Here is a 17,244-nt window from a genome sequence, read left to right on the forward strand (position 1 = left end):
GGGGTCGCGGGCTCGGCGCGGCGGGGCCGGCCGTCTATGCTAGGGCGCCTGCCCAGAGCCGGTTTGGGCCTCAGGCACGGCGGCGCATTCTCAGAGCGACAACGCTCCCGGCGGCCGAGCCTGCTCCTGCGCAGGCGCCGGGCGAGCAGGGGGCAGGGAGCAGTTCCGAGCGGGACGCTTCCGGTGGGAGCTACGCCCCGGGACCTGTAGCTGGGGCGGACTCTTCCGGCGGCGGCGAGGATGGCGACGGAGAACCACTGCGATTTCCCGGTTCCCTCGATCGGCGGCGGCGGCCTGGGAGGGCCGGCCGGGCCTTGCCGCAGGTGCAGCTCAGCGCCGCCACCCGGCGCGGTGCCCGGCAAGTGGGTGCGGCTAAACGTGGGGGGCACCTGCTTCCTGACCACTCGGCAGACGCTCTGCAGGGATCCCAAGTCCTTCCTCTTCCGCCTGTGCCAGGCCGACCCCGACCTGGACTCGGACAAGGTGAGCGTGGTCCCTCCGCGCCGCTCCACACACGTGTCCCGTCGAGGGCGCGGTGCGCCGGGTCCCTCAGTCCCTCGTAGGAGCCGGCGCTGCGGGGGCTTGCTGCGCGGCGTGGCCTTCTCGTGGCGTGGGCCGCGGCGTGCCCACGGGCGGTACGGCAGAGCAGGGAGGGAGCGCGGAGCTGCCCTGCGCGGCTGCGGAGACGGCAGCGCAGGTTGCGCCGTGATCGGGGCAGTTTCTTGTGGGTGGTGCACTACAAGGCAGCCCAGCCTGGGGGGCAGGGTGGGCTGAGTCCGTGCGAAGCGTCTGGGTTGCTGAAGAACACAACTGCTGCGAAAACCGGCAGCGAGCACGGAGTCGTTCTTTTGTTTGTTTAAATTTTTCTGTTGTCTGGCCGGGATTAGTTTTAGAGGTTTAATGGAGTGTCTGCCAGCACCGATCTGGTGTTAATTCTGCACTGTCATCACCCTCTTGCTCAGTCTCATGATCCAAACCAAACTGCTTTTGACAGTAATCTCTCCCTTAGCCATAGCTTTCTGGGTTTCAGCAGTGCTTTGAGGAAAACGTTACTCATTCTGCATGGATTGCAAATGGATACTGAATATTCGGGTATTCATCCCGACCCGTTTTTACTCGGAAATAAAAAGTGGTTTTGATTAAGGTTTTTGTTTTGGACTGATGTGTAGTAATCAGCATAAGTATCGGTATGTAGTGCCGACTCTCGAAGTTGTTTTGGACCATAGTGGACAAAAAAAAAAAAGTCTTCCGATATAGTATGTGTAGGAAAAATAAGGGAACAGCTTATAACCCTTGAATATATAACCAACAGGTTGAAAGGAATGCACTGATTGTTATACTAAAATGTTTAATCGGTATTTTTCAGTGAGGATAGCAGCCAGCATCTTCATTTTCTCATGTCTAACTGTCATAAAGGATGTTTAAATGTTTAATGGGGAGCAGACCCAGAGTTAGAGAAAAGATACCTTAACGCGTGGTGGTGCAGTGGGTTTTTGGAGAGGATTAGCCTAAACCGACCTATAAAAATAAGATTTGAAATGTAGATGGCTTGCTGATAGGTGAGAAACTGCCGCTTCTTGGGATGGAGTTGGAAAGCTCTTCTAAAGTTTCTTAAGGAAAAGATAAGGCACACTGAATAATTAAGGCGCTTGTTTCAGGTGTTCTGATGCAAAAAGTTGCTCGTTTGTTGTCTCCCAATGCTACCAGAAAGAGAGAAGGAACATTTTAAAAAGAAATTTGTTAGTTCTAATTAAGGCATTTGGCTGCCTTGCTAAAATCATCTTTCACAAGCAGTGATGTGCTGCTGTCTTGCAAAACTGTATGGGGCTGCCAATCTAAACGTGCTTTCTTTGCTGTGCTTGCAGTTGCTTTGTTGTAGCAGCAAATCATGAATTTATCTTATGCTGCTGTTTGGTAGGACGTGGAGAGACTTGATTCTTTCTGGCGTTTCTAGACTTAGGTAACTGTAGTACTCTAATAGCATATATGACAAAGGTAGCTGCAGCCACAGCTGTAAACCTAGCCTTTGCTTACAAGGAATGTGCTTATGCATCGTTCGAGCTGGTTAGATACCACTGTGATCCTTTTTTGCCAGAGTGGAACCCTAATGGGAATCACTTTAGCAAGGTACAAACTGCATCGTTCTGTCACTGCGAGTAGCTTTTTAAATCAAATTGTAGCTGGTGTAGCTTGGTGCACTGAGGACAGGAATGGGTGTACAGATTCCTGGGGAAGAGCTGGATTTGAAGAAAATCCTGTTATTCACAGCCTAGACTTTCAGACCTGGGTGTCTTCAATTTGGTCTTGACCGTCAGCCACTCGGAGCCTGGCTTCTTCTGCAAGAGGCCTGCTGGGTTTTGCAGAAGTACTCCAACTCTTAGGCTGCTCATCACAGTGCATCAGTTACAGTACCTAAGGTGGCGTAAACGCAGAGAGCCATAATTCCAAGGATTTGATCTGGCATCATCAGATTCTTCATCGCCTGTAAAGAGCAAAACATAATCCAAGCAGTTACTTTTTTCCCACCGAGTGATAAAAGGTGTCACAGACGCCCTTTCAAGAGCAGATGAACCCTCCTTCGCTGGCATCCCACCAGCTTATGGATGCACTGATACAGTAGCACATCAGCAGACAGTCTGCATGGTTTATGCTGTTAAGTGATGAGTACAGATAATGCAAGGGAATAATTAGTGAGATTTCTGCTAGTGTCCTGGATGCTGGTTTTTCTTGTTTGCCACGTATGTGTAAATCAAAATCTATTAGTAATAGATTTGGGTTTTTACCTCATGGTTTTACTTTTTGGAGCCCCATTTTGAACTGTAATGTGATACTAAGCTGACACATTCTTAATCATACATTACAAATTATTTACAGTGACTCTTGTGTAACACAGTTTTGTGCAGCTAACAGGTGAAGTTTGGAACGTTACAACTGTGTTTCCCTGGTTTTGGTTGCATTCTGTTTTCTTCCTGAAAATCACAATGTAGCTTTGAAGCACTTGGCTTTAAACTTCATAGTGGTAGATAATGTGGATTTGAGCTTGTACGTGAACTGATGGCTGTTACATCCATCTCGGCCATAGTTGTCCCTACCTCTAGACGAGGACCTGTGGGACATGGAATGAGGAGAATCCTGTGGGACGAGCCAGCAGGTGGGATTATTGTCAGAACCAATAGCTACAGCCCTCTGTCTGAAAGAGCCATGAAGATTCTAGCCTTGACAAAGTACAGTGTGTTTGCTGTGTGTCAACTTTGGGATGCGCTTCAGTGTCTCACTTTGGGAAGTTTTAGATGCATTTTCAACAGATGAATACTGAGTTGTGCTCATAATACAAAGCATGTTGTAGTTTATAGGGATATTTCACATCCCCCTGATCATGCTCCATCTGATAAGTATGCAACTCAGCAAAAATTCAGGAGGAGGTGCATTTTTTTACAACTTTGGTGAATTAATCCAGCTTGTAGAAAGCTCTAATGTTTCAGCTGTCAGAAAGGAGAGGGATAGACTGCACATCTAGAAACATTATTAAGTAGAGTCAGTAATTAAATCAGCTTGTGTATTAGTAGATGTTTGTCTTTGAAGGAAGAAGTTTAGTTCACATTCTTTCTTGCTTTGCAAGACTGCCAAATCAGAGTCTTTGGAAACTGAAGCCATAAGAAATGCTTATCACAGATGAGAACAGGCCTACAAGCAACGGCAGAAGTTAATAGTGGAGCTCTTTCTGCCTAGGATCACCTGCTCAGGCTTGTGAAAGCCAACCTTGTAAGAAGTTATGAAAGAGTTTATCTGGACAAGTGTATTAGAAGTGAGAATAAGAGCCTGAAGCTGTTCAGAGGTGGCACGTCACAAATACTAGTTGGGTACACAGTTTTCCTTGACTGAAATTTCTACACAACTCAAACTTTGTTATTTAACTAATGCATGCTGTTAAAAAGAACGTGAGGCTGCAGAAAAGGCAGTACCTTTGCTTTCATTTCATCTCCAGCTGCTGATGTTGCATCAGAGATGTTCCCAGCTGCAACAAAGGGAAGGCTGCCCTTGGCACAGCCAGTGGCAAAACCAGTCAGATGGAATGAGGTCGTGGGGCTGATTCTCTGAATTTAGTGTGTTTGGCAGTGTTGTAGGCATCTTTGTATTTAAGACTCTTCTTTATATTGAAGTCTAGTGCTCATATTTTATGCTTTACTGTCAGATATTTCCTGCTTTCAGCACCTTCCCTGTTTTATCTCTCTTTTTTTTTCTTTTTAATAAACTGTTCTATTATTCTTTAAACTTTCCCCTGAGATTGTCAGCTTTTCTTGATAAGGTTTTTGGCAACAGTATTTGTGCTTGAATTTTTGTATGTCTTGCCAAACTTAAGCACAGTTGTACCGAGTCAGAATCTGTTAAGGAAGAAAGGCAGCAATCACTGAATGTTTCAGAAAAATCAAGTTCTTCTTTATAGCACATCCTTCCCTGCGAGCACTAAAAAGTATCTTAATTGTAGTCACTATTTTAAGATATAACTGAGTTAAAGTATATTGAGATTTCTGTCTGGTTAAGTGAGTTCACAGAATCACAGAATGTCAGGGGCTGGAAGGGACTCCGAGAGATAGTCCGGTCCAGCCCTCTTGTGTTGTTAGTGTGTTCTTGATCAGTACTGGCAGTCTATTGCTGGTCAAAGTTTTTAGGTCATGTACTTTGATAAAAGTGTGTTCTGAGCATCTAGCTCAGGATTTTAAAAATGCAGGGGATAGGGGAGACAATTACTTCTACATCTAGATTCAGTGCCAGATATCACTGTCTTTCCGTGCATACTGCTGCTTTTAGCAGAACTGCTGGGCACGTGTAAATGGTGTCAGGTGCTCAGATAGTCGTGTTGCAGCACACACCTTTGAGCCAAGATCTTGGCAGTGTGGCTTCTAAGTGTGTCCATTCTGGAAAAGTATTTGATGAGAAATCTTTGGAGTAATTTTGACCTCAGTAAAGAAAACTAACTGGAAATAAATTTCTGACATTTGAACTAGTGCAGTTCTTGAAGAGAACATTAAGTGGGATTAGGGAGGTGGATGCTTTGACTCCTACTGGAATCTTGTACCTGATTATGGTATCCAAAATTCCAGAACTTGGAGGTTTTCTCACCTGATGTGGGATAGTGGCAATAAATGCACCCTTCACTGTACCTCTGTAATCTTGTCTTTCAAATAGTAAAAAGGGAACAGGTGTGGAAAAGGACTTAAAGACAAAGGAGATAAAACCCTTGCTAGAGGGAAGAAAGTAATGCAGAACTAGAGCTGGGTCAGGATACAGACATCTGTGGAGTTTGTTGCACTCTTGCGCTGGTGCAGAAAGACAACTGGAGCATTCTGTTTGAGTGTCTTTACAAAGAAAGGCAAAGTTTGTTAGAACAGCTCAGGGGTCCGGATGTGGGGTGATGTGACTGCTGAATAGAGAGGAAACTTAAGTCTCATTAGCTGTGCTGGTAAATCTTAACACCTGTTTACATAAAATATATCTACAGCTGAGAAAACTGAGAGCTTATTAGAATATAGAACTTGGCTGGCCTTTGTGGTGTTCACCTGAGACTTGGGAAGTGGCCAGAATACCCACACAAGTTGCATGGGTGAAGAGTCAAACTTGCTCAAGGCCGGTAGAAAGTTAATTAACTCTTTGGCAGAGGAAGCAACGTAGTTGGAACAACACAGTCTATTGATAGTTGAGCTGGCTGATCTAAAGCTACTTCAGTTATCTCTGTGCAAACTGCAGCTACACCATTAAACTCTCTAAATCATATCTGAAGTGCAATTTATTCTTCTTGTATTACAACAAAGCAAAAGCATTTCTTGTAGAAAGTGCTCAAACCCTTAATTACAGATGGGAGCACAATGTGTTTGCGTGTACACGTGGATGAAGCCAATCCCGACAACATTCTGACTGGAAAGACTTACGGCCTGTATTTGGAGAGCTCCAGGTGGAGCAGATGGCTGTGTTAGTGGATATATGGTTGCATAAATATTCTTGCAGATCTAGTGTAATCTGCTTTCCTTCGTGATTGCATTGGGAGGTGCTTAGTGAACACTGAAGGACAGTCAGGCAGCTGAAGACGTTCTCTGTAGGAACGTATCTGGGAAGTGCCTCTTTTGCCTGTGCATTCTTTGCACGCTGTTACTAAATGATTTGCATTTTCAGTCTTGACGCTCTGACACTAGTCTGTAGCATACGTGAGCTGTAAAGTCAAAGTCCAAGACACTTCTGTTTGGAAGAAGATGTGAAATTAATGCATGTTTCCCTCCCATCTGGGGGAGCAAGTGTCCCACTCTGAGTTATTCAGGCTATTCATAATTTTACATACTATTTTTGTGTTGAAGTGAGCCTTAGTGATTGGATTGCTCAGTGTTAAAAATGAGCCAAAGTTCTTTGACTTTAACCCTTGGTCTTCACTAATGCAACAAGGGAGGAAAAAAAAACAAACCTGCTGTCACACCATGAACTGTAAGACTGTTGAGTTCCTTTTCTCTTCTTTTCTGTTATGTTTTGAAGACACATTGCTGCCTCAACGGCTTATAATCCCACAGCGTGTCTGACTGTGAACATTTAGCTTGTCATTATAGAAAGATGCTTAGTTCTGGCAGTGATCTTTCTACATTCTATCAACCCTGCTCAGACAAGTGCAGTCCTTCCGTGTACCTGTAAAGACCCCCCTGCCCTATTCGGTGTAACGCTCTGTGAACTTTACGTACTGGTAAGAGAGTTCTCAGGGGTCACAGTTCAGTGATGAAATCCTTCACCTGTAGCTGTTAATGATGCAGGGCGTTGAAGTGGTAGAATTGTTTCCATGTGGAACAACAGTTACTGCTCTCACACCTAGCTTTGGGGGAGAATGAATCAAATGCATCTGAAAGTATTGGTAGTGATTTTTTTTATATCCCCTGTAAACTGCTGCCAAGTCTCTTCTGTAAGATATGTATTGCAGAAAAAATGTAGATGCTAAAGGGCCAATGTGGAGTCGCCTGATAGCAGAAAGGAGCAGCGGGTCTGTTGGACACGGCTCTTCCCAGGAAGAGGATGTCAGTGCTGCCCTGATCGCTGCTCTGCAGTATTCAGGGAGTGCCAGGGTTGCTCTTTATCTCTGTCGAGAACATGAACGCTGCAGGTGGATCTCTTGAGCCGCCTTGTGTGCCCCACAAAAACCTGTGCTCTCGTCAGTAAGCTGAGCATCAGGCAGGTTGGCCTGTCCCTTCTGTGTCCACATGGAGTGGGTAGGAAGGACATCTTCAACGTACTTCAGTTTGTTGAGGACGTGCACCTGAAGCCGTTGCTTGGCACACAGCTATTCTCAGGTCACTGCCGGTATTGATACATGTCAGCTAAGACAAACGCAAAAGGTTTACAACAGAGGGGTGAGGTTAAAGAGGAGGTTGCTTTGTTTGCCTTTGGTTTGAAAGGGGAAGAAGCAGCTGGGGATTGAATGCCACTGCAGTGTAGCCTTTGATCGGATTCCTCAGGTTTCCAAACATGGTAGTTTCCTGGTTTAAAGTGTCCTTTTCAACCTTAATTTTCAATGCTCTCGTTTGCTGCTTAGGTCTTTCACACTGACATTGTGGATAGTCTTTCAGTAAGGGGCTGAGGGGGATTGATCAGCTAAGAGAAGTTATGTGCGACTCAGCTGAGTGATCAGCCTGGTGCCATTACGTCTGTGCTGCTGGCTTGCTTTTAATGTCTTTGATGAACCTGGCTTGAGGGGGTGTGGCTGTGTCTCAACATCTGCTTGCTGTCCGGATGCCAAGCTGAGTAGTAGCTTGCAGTTACTGCTTGGATGTTCAAATCATTGTATTTTGTGGGGCTTGTTTATTTGTTTGGGGTTTTTTTGGTGATGTTTGGTTTGTGGGTTTCTTTGTTGGTGGTGGTGGTTTTTTTTCTTTGTTTCTTTTTCTGTTTTGTTTTTGTTTCTAATCTAGGATGAAACAGGTGCCTATTTAATAGACAGAGACCCGACCTACTTTGGGCCAGTGTTGAACTATCTCAGACATGGGAAACTGGTTATTAACAAGGATCTAGCTGAGGAAGGTAAGACATGACTGAATCTCTTGCTTTCTTGTCACTTGCTCATTATTTTCACTGCTCTTGAGATGGAAAAAGTAATTTGTAAGTAGATGGTAAATTGAAATCACTGTAGTACTTTGATGTGTTTCTAAGTTTTGTGCATTTCTCGTATAGGCTGTTATTTGAGTGTTTTGGATATGGTTCCTGATCTTGCAGCCCCTCTCCCCAGGCAAAAATAGAATATGATTTTTCAGACTTGAGGGGAGAAGCCTTTTAGCATATAATCTCATGTGAAATATTTGGATTTAGTTTTCTTCAAGCCAAAGAATATTGACTGTTGAGCAAGCTTTAGAAGATGCAGTTTGAGTGAATTTCTGTGATGTTCAGATGTGTGGAATATGCTCTAGAAGAGTAAATTTTGCCCCCAGTTTTTCCCTCTCTCTTCCAAATTCGTGCAGCTTTTACAGTCCTCATGGAGGACTGTTTTAAACCATACAACACTGAGACTATATTGATAGGGTACTGAAGATATCAGTGACAGAGAAATGCAGGGTATGTGTAGAGAACAGCTGTGCCCTGAATGTGTGGCTGAGAGCAGTCTGTACTATGTGTCTTTAAGCATTTGTTTTAGGGTGTAAGAGCTCAAATGACAGGAAGAAAAGTTTTCTGCAGAGATTTTCAGGACCATATGAATTTCTCTTTCATATTCCACCTTGAGGTGGGGTCTGAGCTGTGGTAGTCTAATGGTCTCCTGTGGAATGGCATTTGTGCTCTTTGTTGTGTGTGTTTCCTGCCTCTCATTCTGCATGTGAAATGCCATTAGTTTTCTATGGGGCTTTTTAAGGTAGTTTGTCAGCATGAGATAAACTTCAACCTGCATGTGCCTGAAGGAAGCCAGAAGCATTAGTTTGCTAAATGAATTTTTCTGACATCAAAAGAAATATTTTTCTAACTGTAGAGAAGATAATTTTAGGGTCTAATTGGTGGTTTTGTCCTTGGCACTTCGGTTTATGCTGTCTTTTCAAACATTATTCTTATACTAGGTGTACTGGAAGAGGCTGAATTCTACAATATCACATCACTAATAAAACTGGTAAAGGACAAAATAAGAGAAAGAGACAGCAAAATCTCCCAGGTGAGTGTAATTTTGATTCTTTAGTTGTTGGTTTCCCCAGTAAGCTACTCAATGGCTTCCTCTGTCTTTGGTTGAACTAAGAAGGACACAGAGCTGTTGGAGTGAATCCAGAGGCCACAAAGATAGTCCAAGGGCTGGAGCACCTTTGCTATGAGGATAGGCATAGGGAGCTGTGGCTGTTCAGCCTGGAGAAAAGAGGAGTCCAGGGTGGAACTTAGAACTGTCTTCCAATACCTGATGAGATCCTACAGGAAGGCTGCAGAGGGACTTCTCATAAAGGTGTCTAGAGACAGGAGAAGGGGGAAGTGGTTTGAAGCTGAAGCAGAGCAGGGTTAGGCTGGATCTGAGGAAGAAGTTCTTCAGTAGGAGGGTGGCAAGACTCTGGAGTAGGGTGCCCAGGGAGGCTGTGTCTGCCTCCTGCCTGGTGTTCAAGACGAGGTTGGATGTGGCCTTGAGCAGCTGAGTCTAGTTCAGAGGTGTCCCTGCCCATGGTGGGGAGGTTAAAGTGGATAACCTCTGAGGCCCCTTCCATTCTAGGATTCTGTAATTCTGTGCCTCATTGCTCTGCATGGGAAGCTATGATAGGGAAATAAAGACAGTGTTTAATATGGTCAGACATTCCTTAGAGCTTAACAGGCATCTGCAGAACCTCAGCCTGATTTTGATTGATGTGGTTTGCTTCCACATGGAATGATGGGTAAGAATTAAGATTATTTCATTGTAACTGTTAAGCAGCACTTCTGGGTTCCAAAGGTGAAGCACTGAGTCTTCTGCAAAGTGAATCTGAGCCGATGGGAGTTTTTTAAATAAGGAAATAAAGCAGGCAAGTTGTTCAAGGTGATGTTGCTTACCATTTCTGAAGAAGGGGAACTTCAGAGAAGTAACAGTGAATTCCATGATGTATCAAGCATCTTCTCTTGCTTCCTTAAGGTGCCAGTCAAACACGTGTACAGAGTGTTGCAGTGCCAGGAAGAGGAACTCACTCAAATGGTTTCCACAATGTCAGATGGATGGAAATTTGAGCAGGTAAAAGAAAAACAAACACATGGGATACCATTACAGAACCTTCTAGAAATCCAGTTGTGTTGAAGAGGAGTATATGATCCATTCTGTACATCTTTTTACATTCAGTGATTTTCAGAAACTGGATAGGCAAAGATGCACAATTAAATTAAAATGTTATATTTGTATCCTTATTTGTTAAAGAACAAAACCCATACAGCTTTCCAGGAGGGGAATTGTGCTAACCTTCTGCAAAAGCATCCACATCATGTTTTAAATGTTCTTCATTTAAGGGATGAAGAAACCAACATTAACTAATGTAAGTTTATACAGATGGTAGGGCAAATATAAAAAACTTTTGGGTGAAAGAGATGGGCTTGGGAAATAAATGTTTGTCAGGCCCTAACAATGCTTCTGATACAAAGGACTGATAGACATAGGAGGGCGAATGTTACCAGCATGGATGTGGAGCTGGATAGGTGTGAGCTACATGGATCTTTCTGTGCTTTGTAAAAATAGCTTTGTGTCTGCATTAAGAATACGTCATGAAATGGTAAAATCTTTCTGTTATCTTTACTGATCTCTGTAAATAAGAAACTGACTACCTGGCCTCCTCATCCTTCACATTCCTATCTGCTGGAATATTTAAACTGCATTGGAGCAGTGACTCTTAGTAACTCTGGAGCGAGGCACAAGTGCTTAGCTACCAGCACTGTTTTCAGTGTCTGGTGTCAGTCCTGGGAGAGATTGGAACAAGCACAAGCCTCTCGCCCCCTGCACTCTCATTCCAACAGCACGACCAAGTGACACTTTTCAAAAGTACAGCACGTGGAGCTGAAAGAAACATTTTGCTTATGTTTGAAATGGTGAAAGTGCTGGTGACTTGGATACAGCCATGATCAGATGAGCTAAACCAGCAGAGAGAAAGCTTCCCATGCTTTGTTCTGTGGTGCAAGTATTACCAGGTCTGTTTGGTGTGCCAGCAGCTGCATGCTGCTGTAGTCCCTGACAGAAGCTCTCTCTCTCAATGCACAGCAGTGTTTATCAATAGGTGCATTGACAAAGTTTCTTTGATGTAATTGCCAGGAGTAACCAGCTTTTGTTACAAGGGGAAGTTCTTTATTTTATAACAGATAAAATGATGCTGACTTTTACCTGTCCTAGCATCTGGTGCTCCCTGGGGATAGCGCATTTGGGAGTGATGGTGCTTTGACAGTGCAGTTGCTGAGAAAATATTGTCATCTCTTTTAGAAATGGAAAATTCCAGGGATTTTTTTTTCTTTTTAATAGTATGTCCTTGTTTCATCCAGCCTTCTCCTTACTTCCTCCCTCCCCCATGTTGCTTTCTCTTGGACACATAATATGAAGTAGATAAAACGCGACAGCTGTATGGTTTTGTAATACTCAGCTTCTCTTTACCTCAGACCCCACACCATTCTCTCTCCATTGGTTGTGTTGTGAACCTGCTTTTAGCAGACATTATTCAACTGAAAGATGATTGGAGTATACTGTATAATGTGAACAGATGATTGTTAAGATTTGAGATCACTGTGGCATTTCTGTCATGTTTTATCTTTTCTAGACTTACATTGCTCAGCAGCACGCTTCCCTCAGAAGCAGTCTTTGGAGTGGCACCTAACACACTTTGTACATATTATCACTGGTGGGATAGAATGTAGCTTCTTCAGAGGAGTAATGTTCCTGTGGGTTGAGAGTTCTTGTGCTCTCTGCCCCAAAAGATACTTAAATGGTTGGTTTTGATCAAAAGTATTTCTTTTCCCTCAACATTTTGAAATCCTCTTGTAAAATACAATTGTGTGTGGTGATTAAGTGGGAGCGGAAGGGGTTGAACTTGTGGGGCATATGTGCAGATGTGTTGATGCTCTTTCCAGGGAATGGGAGTGAATGCACTGCTAGAATACTCAGTTCTGTCCCAGTCCAGACACTGCTGCCAAGAATTGTGCTGCTTTACTTCTGTGATTGTAGTTGATTGTTACCACTTCAGACAGTTGGGAAAAAGCAATATTTTGTTGGTACTGCTGAATGAGAAACTATGAGCTATACAGAATTGCTACAGACAAAGGCTTTAGGTGGCAGTGGTGTTTCAGGCATGTAAATTTTAATGAGTAATGTAGCCCATGTCTGTCACCTTGTTGCTGCCTTAACTATGCTCGCTGTATGAGGAGGATGGTATTTAGCTGCTGCCTTCAATTATTCACATCATAGCAGGATAAAATTAAATTTAGTGTTCACGAACTTTCTTAGCAGCAGTAACAGCCAGTTTACCCAGAAGACGCAAGAGGCAATTATTTTCTGGTTACTTATACTTGGTTTAAAGCTCTAATCTGAAGCACACCAACAGGCTATGCTTTAATTTAAATGAGCTGGGAGCTGCCATTATTATTAAGACAAAATATTTTTTGTAATATGAAGTTGAGAAGTTTAGCTGAGGTTGTCCTGAAGCTCTTGAATTATTAGATGTTTGGGAAGAGGGAGCAGAGTTCTTGGTGCTGAGTTTTTATGAGAACAAGAAAATAACTGGAGTGGAAAAAAATGTCTTAGATCTTCTGTAAATTACCCCTTCTAAAACCAATTTGCAGCACTTAACCTTTTCTTCCTTCAGTTAACTTCTTGTGTTTCCTTAGCTGCATTTTGTTGATCGGTATCTGGAACAAGACGAAGTTCTTTCACACCCAGGCTTGGTATAATGCATTACATAACACCTTCCAGTCTTCTATCTGTGTTGCCTTCTGCACTTGGCAAGTATCACAGGAACGCAATGCTCACTTGCATAATGCGCCCAACCTCCTGCCCTTCCGAGCAGCTGGCGGTATCACAGTGATGTGGGGATGTCCTCTGGTGTACGATCAGTAACTCCTTACTTCTCTTGAAACTGCCTAGGGCCTGGCAGCTGCCTCCATAAATTTTACATTGAAACGAAAGTCGTGGCTCGATGGCAGCCTGTCCTAGTGGCAGGTGAATGTTACCTGTGTGATTTGTACGTTTGGATAACAGTATGTGCTTGAGCTTTACAAAGGTTTCTTTTTGTTTCTTTTTTTTTTTGCTCTGGTTGGTTATTCCAGCTTGTCAGCTTAGGTTCCCAGTACAGCTGTGGCCGGGCCCAGCAGTCAGAGTATCTGCTGATAGTGTCACGGGAAGTGAAAGGGGAAGAGAGATGCTTCCAGAAATGCTGCAGTGAGGTGTGTCACACCATTCTTCTTGCCCTCACACTGATATGCTTGGCCTCCTTGCGTTTCTGCTGCTTTCAAATCATTCCACTTTACTGCTGGATGTACAGCACATAGTAATTTGTGTGTATTTGTGACTGGCTTTTATTTATATTCACAGTATTTCATGATACATTATGAATGTTCATATTGTAAAGATGGTAAAAAAGCAACCAAACAACCCCCCCTAGTTATTAAGTTAAAGGATTTCCTTAAGAAGGGTTCTTACCTGCTCAATAGATGACTCCTCTTCCTTAAATCTCTCTCCAAAGTTAGCAGCCATTGATCCGTACTCAATCAGTAAAAGTGGAACCCTATAAATAAAGCTTTTAGTTCACTGAGTTTAGGAAGGGACATTTCTCTGTTAATTGTTGTTTCAGTTCAAGTGTGTTTCATCCACTTAACTGTTAAGTTCTGAGTTCAGACTCTTTCTCTCTGGGACTCAGAGCTTAACTGGCTCTTTTAGGTGGATGAAATATATTCGAACTGTATTAACAGAATTTTTCAGAAATAAAGTATGTAGGAGTGAGGGAAGAACAAATCCAGCAGTTTTAACTCTTGTCTCAAGTGAAAAGAGCATCCTGGGTATGTTTGTTTGTTGGTTTGGTTGTTTTTTGGGTTTTTTTTACCCCCTTTGGGAACTTTTCTTGGAACCCAACTGAAGACTCATAGCTTCAGTCACTGACTTTTGAGTCTGTCTCATCCTTCCTGCTCCCCTTGCCCTCAGGCCACTGCTTTGTGAGTTGCTGTGTTACTTGCCAGTGTTCAAGAGTTTGGGAGGGTTTTTTTGCAGGCCAGGAGCACTGGAGCCAGTTTCCAGTTCTGAGCTGTCTCACATGAATTGGTTGGGAGCCTGGGACTCTGTAGTGGTTTCATCCATAAAATACTGTGAGTGAAGAGGCAATTGGGTACAGTCAGCATGGCTTCACCAAGGGCAAATCCTGCCTGACAAACCTGGTGGCCTTCTATGAACAGGTCACAACATTAACAGATGAGGGGCAAGCAACTGATGTCATTTACCTGGACCTGGTCAAGGCCTCTGGCACTGTCCTGCACAACATCCTGGTCTCCAAGCTGGTGACACATGGGTTTGATGGGTGGACCACTGGATGGATAAAGAACTGGCTTGATGGCTGCACCCAAAGAGAGGCTGTCAATGGCTCCATATCCAAGTGGATGCCAGTGACAAGAGGAGTCTCTCAGCGATCAGTCCTGGGACCAGTCTTGTTCAGCATCTTTGTGGGTGCCAGGGACAGAGGCACTGAGTGCAGCTTCAGCAAGTTTGCTGATGACACCAAGCTATGTGGTGCAGCAGCCAGGCTGGAGGGCAGGGATCCATCCAGAGGGACCTGGACAGGCTGCAGAGGTGGGCACAAGCCAACTTCATGAGGTTCAACAAGACCAACTGCAAGGTCCTGCATCTGGATTGAGGCAATGCCAAGCACAAATCCAGGCTGGGCAGTGAGTGGCCCTGACGAGAGGGACTTGGGGATGCTGCTGGACAAGAAGCTCAATAGGAGCCAGCAGTGTGCACTTGCAGCCCAGAAGGCCAACCAGAGCCTGGGCTGCATCAGGAGAAGTGTGGCCAGCAGGGGCAGGGAGGTGATTCTTCCTCTCTACTGCGCTCTGGTGAGACCCCACCTGGAGTACTGCATCCAGTTCTAGAGCCCCTGGAACAAGAGGCATGTGGAGATGCTGGAGTGTGTCCAGAGCAGGGCCACAAGGATGCTGAGAGGGCTGCAGCAGCTCTGCTGTGAGGACAGACTGAAAGAGTTGGGGCTGTTGAGTCTGGAGAAGAGGAGGCTCCCAGGTGACCTTCTTGTGGCCTTTTGGTATCTGAAAGGGACCTACAAAAAAGCTGGGGAGGGACTTTTTAGACAAGACTAGGGGGAATGGAGCAAAGCTGGAGGTGGGGAGATTCAGACTGAATGTGAGGAGGAAGTTCTGCACCATGAGAGGTGGTGAGAGCCTGGAATGGGTTGCCCAGGGAGGTGGTTGAGGCCCCATCCCTGGAGGTGTTTAAGGCCAGTCTGGGTAAGGCTCTGGGCAGCCTGATCCAGGGTAGGGTGTCCCTGCCCATGACAGGGGGGGTGTAACTGGATGATCCTTGTGGTCCCTTCCAATCCTGACTGATTCTGTGAGTGTATGATTCTACTTCTGCTTGCTGTGTAGGTGGTTATTCACTCTGAAAGATCAGAACAGTATCACGAGGGTAACTTGACAGTGAAGTGACTTGCCACGCACAAGACCTTGCATCTGGGTTTTCATGGGCACTTGGCCATGGTGTTCTAGACGTTAGCCCCGGACTGCTGCCTGGCTGTCTTCCAGAGTCTGCTTTTACTGTGCCAAGCCTGAAATAATTCTTGCGTTTCTCACCTTTGAAAACAATCCTGACTATAGCTTTGCATCAGGTAGTCTCTGCCCACCCTTACTCAAGTGAAACTGTGGGGTTTTAAACTTTGCCCTGTCAGATTGTCATAATTTGTCCTACTTAAAAGTCTAGACTTTAAGAGATAGAGCCATAGTAGAGTAGGGGTTGGAAGGTACCTGTGGAGATCATCCAGTCCAACCCCCTGCTAATGCAGGTACACCTAGATCAGGTTGCCTAGGATCACAGTGTCCAGGTGGGTTTGGAACCTCTCCAGAGAAGGAGACTCCGCAGCCTCTCTGCAGTCTGCTCCAGGGCCCCAGCATTCTCACACCAAAGAAGTTTATCCTTGACTTCCAGTGAAACCCCTAGGTTCTAGTTTGAACGTGTTGCCCCTGTCACTGGCCACTACTGAACAGAGCCCAGCCGCATCCCCATGGCCTCCACCCTTTATGTATTTGCATGCATTGACAAGATCCTCTCTCAGTCTGCTCTTTTCCTGACTAAGCAGCCACAGGCCTCCCAGACTCTTCTCAGAAGAGAGATGCTTCAGTCCCCTAATGATCCTTGCAGCTTTCTGATGGACTCTCTCCAGCAGTTCCCTGTCCTCTTGAACTGGAGAGCCCAGAAGTGGATACAGTACTCCACATGTGGCCTCTCCAGGGTGGAGTGGAGGGGGAGGAGAACCTCCCTCGAGCTGCTGGCCACATTCTTCCTCATGTACCCTGGAATACTGTTGTCCTTCTTGGCCATGAGGGCACATTGCTGTCTCAGGACCAACTTCTTGTCCACCATCACTCCCAGATCCTTCTCTGCAGAGCTGCTTCCCAGCAGGAAACTTTCCTGTTGTTTTGGTGGGGTTATTTTTCAGGAAAATCCTGGCCTATACTGGCCAGCCAAGGAATGTAATTAAATCTCTGTGGGTTCAGTAGTAACTGTGCTGTCCATTTGTCTTACTTTAAAGACAGACAGGTGCTCTTTTACCTCTTAGAAGAGGGGTAAAAGAAAAATGCTTCCCACACAGAATAGGATAAGTTTGGAAAGTTTAAATGGAAAGCCTGTTCACAGCTGCATGACTACACACAACAGAGCTGAAGCACAAAAAATGCACAAAAATCCATAGTACATCACATAAACCTCCCTCTAACCCAGGCTAACAAACTCAGGCCTTGAAGTGTCCCCCCAGCTCCACCATGCCTCTCTACCCCCATACCAAAACCACTGTGATAACAGCAAAACCTTCAGCAACACTGCCAAGCCAACCAGGGCCTCGCTCCTCCTGCACGTCTTCTGGGAGCAGAGAGGGAGGGAGAAGGGAAGAAAACTGACTTCGTGGCCAGTTCTGTAGGGATGCAGGGTTTAGGGGTGTGAGCTCCTGGACACTGCTCCTCTTGAAGGTCTGTAACTTTATGGTTCTTAAAGGCAACTAGCCTCAAATTACCACACCATTCTGCCTTCCTTAGTTACAGATGGCAGCCTACTGGTGTCAG

At 44.9% G+C, this 17,244-nt stretch overlaps 1 protein-coding gene across 2 annotated transcripts in view; it reads left to right on the plus strand.

Annotated features, from left to right (window-relative positions):
- The first annotated feature begins 180 nt into the window (after positions 1-180).
- Positions 181-17,244, plus strand: part of KCTD5 (potassium channel tetramerization domain containing 5) — a 38,310-nt gene continuing 21,246 nt past the window's right edge. Inside the window, exons 1-5 of one of the 2 annotated variants that reach the window (XM_064153919.1) lie at positions 181-483; positions 7,938-8,046; positions 9,066-9,157; positions 10,088-10,183; positions 13,243-13,359. In XM_064153919.1, coding sequence (XP_064009989.1) covers positions 241-483; positions 7,938-8,046; positions 9,066-9,157; positions 10,088-10,183; positions 13,243-13,359 — 657 coding nt within the window. In that variant the 5' untranslated portion in view covers positions 181-240. The remainder of the gene's footprint in view (positions 484-7,937; positions 8,047-9,065; positions 9,158-10,087; positions 10,184-13,242; positions 13,360-17,244) is intronic. The other variant, XM_064153921.1, reaches the window with a different exon arrangement.

The sequence above is a fragment of the Pogoniulus pusillus genome, chromosome 13, assembly GCF_015220805.1.
Source record: "Pogoniulus pusillus isolate bPogPus1 chromosome 13, bPogPus1.pri, whole genome shotgun sequence".
NCBI classification, from domain to species: domain Eukaryota; kingdom Metazoa; phylum Chordata; class Aves; order Piciformes; family Lybiidae; genus Pogoniulus; species Pogoniulus pusillus.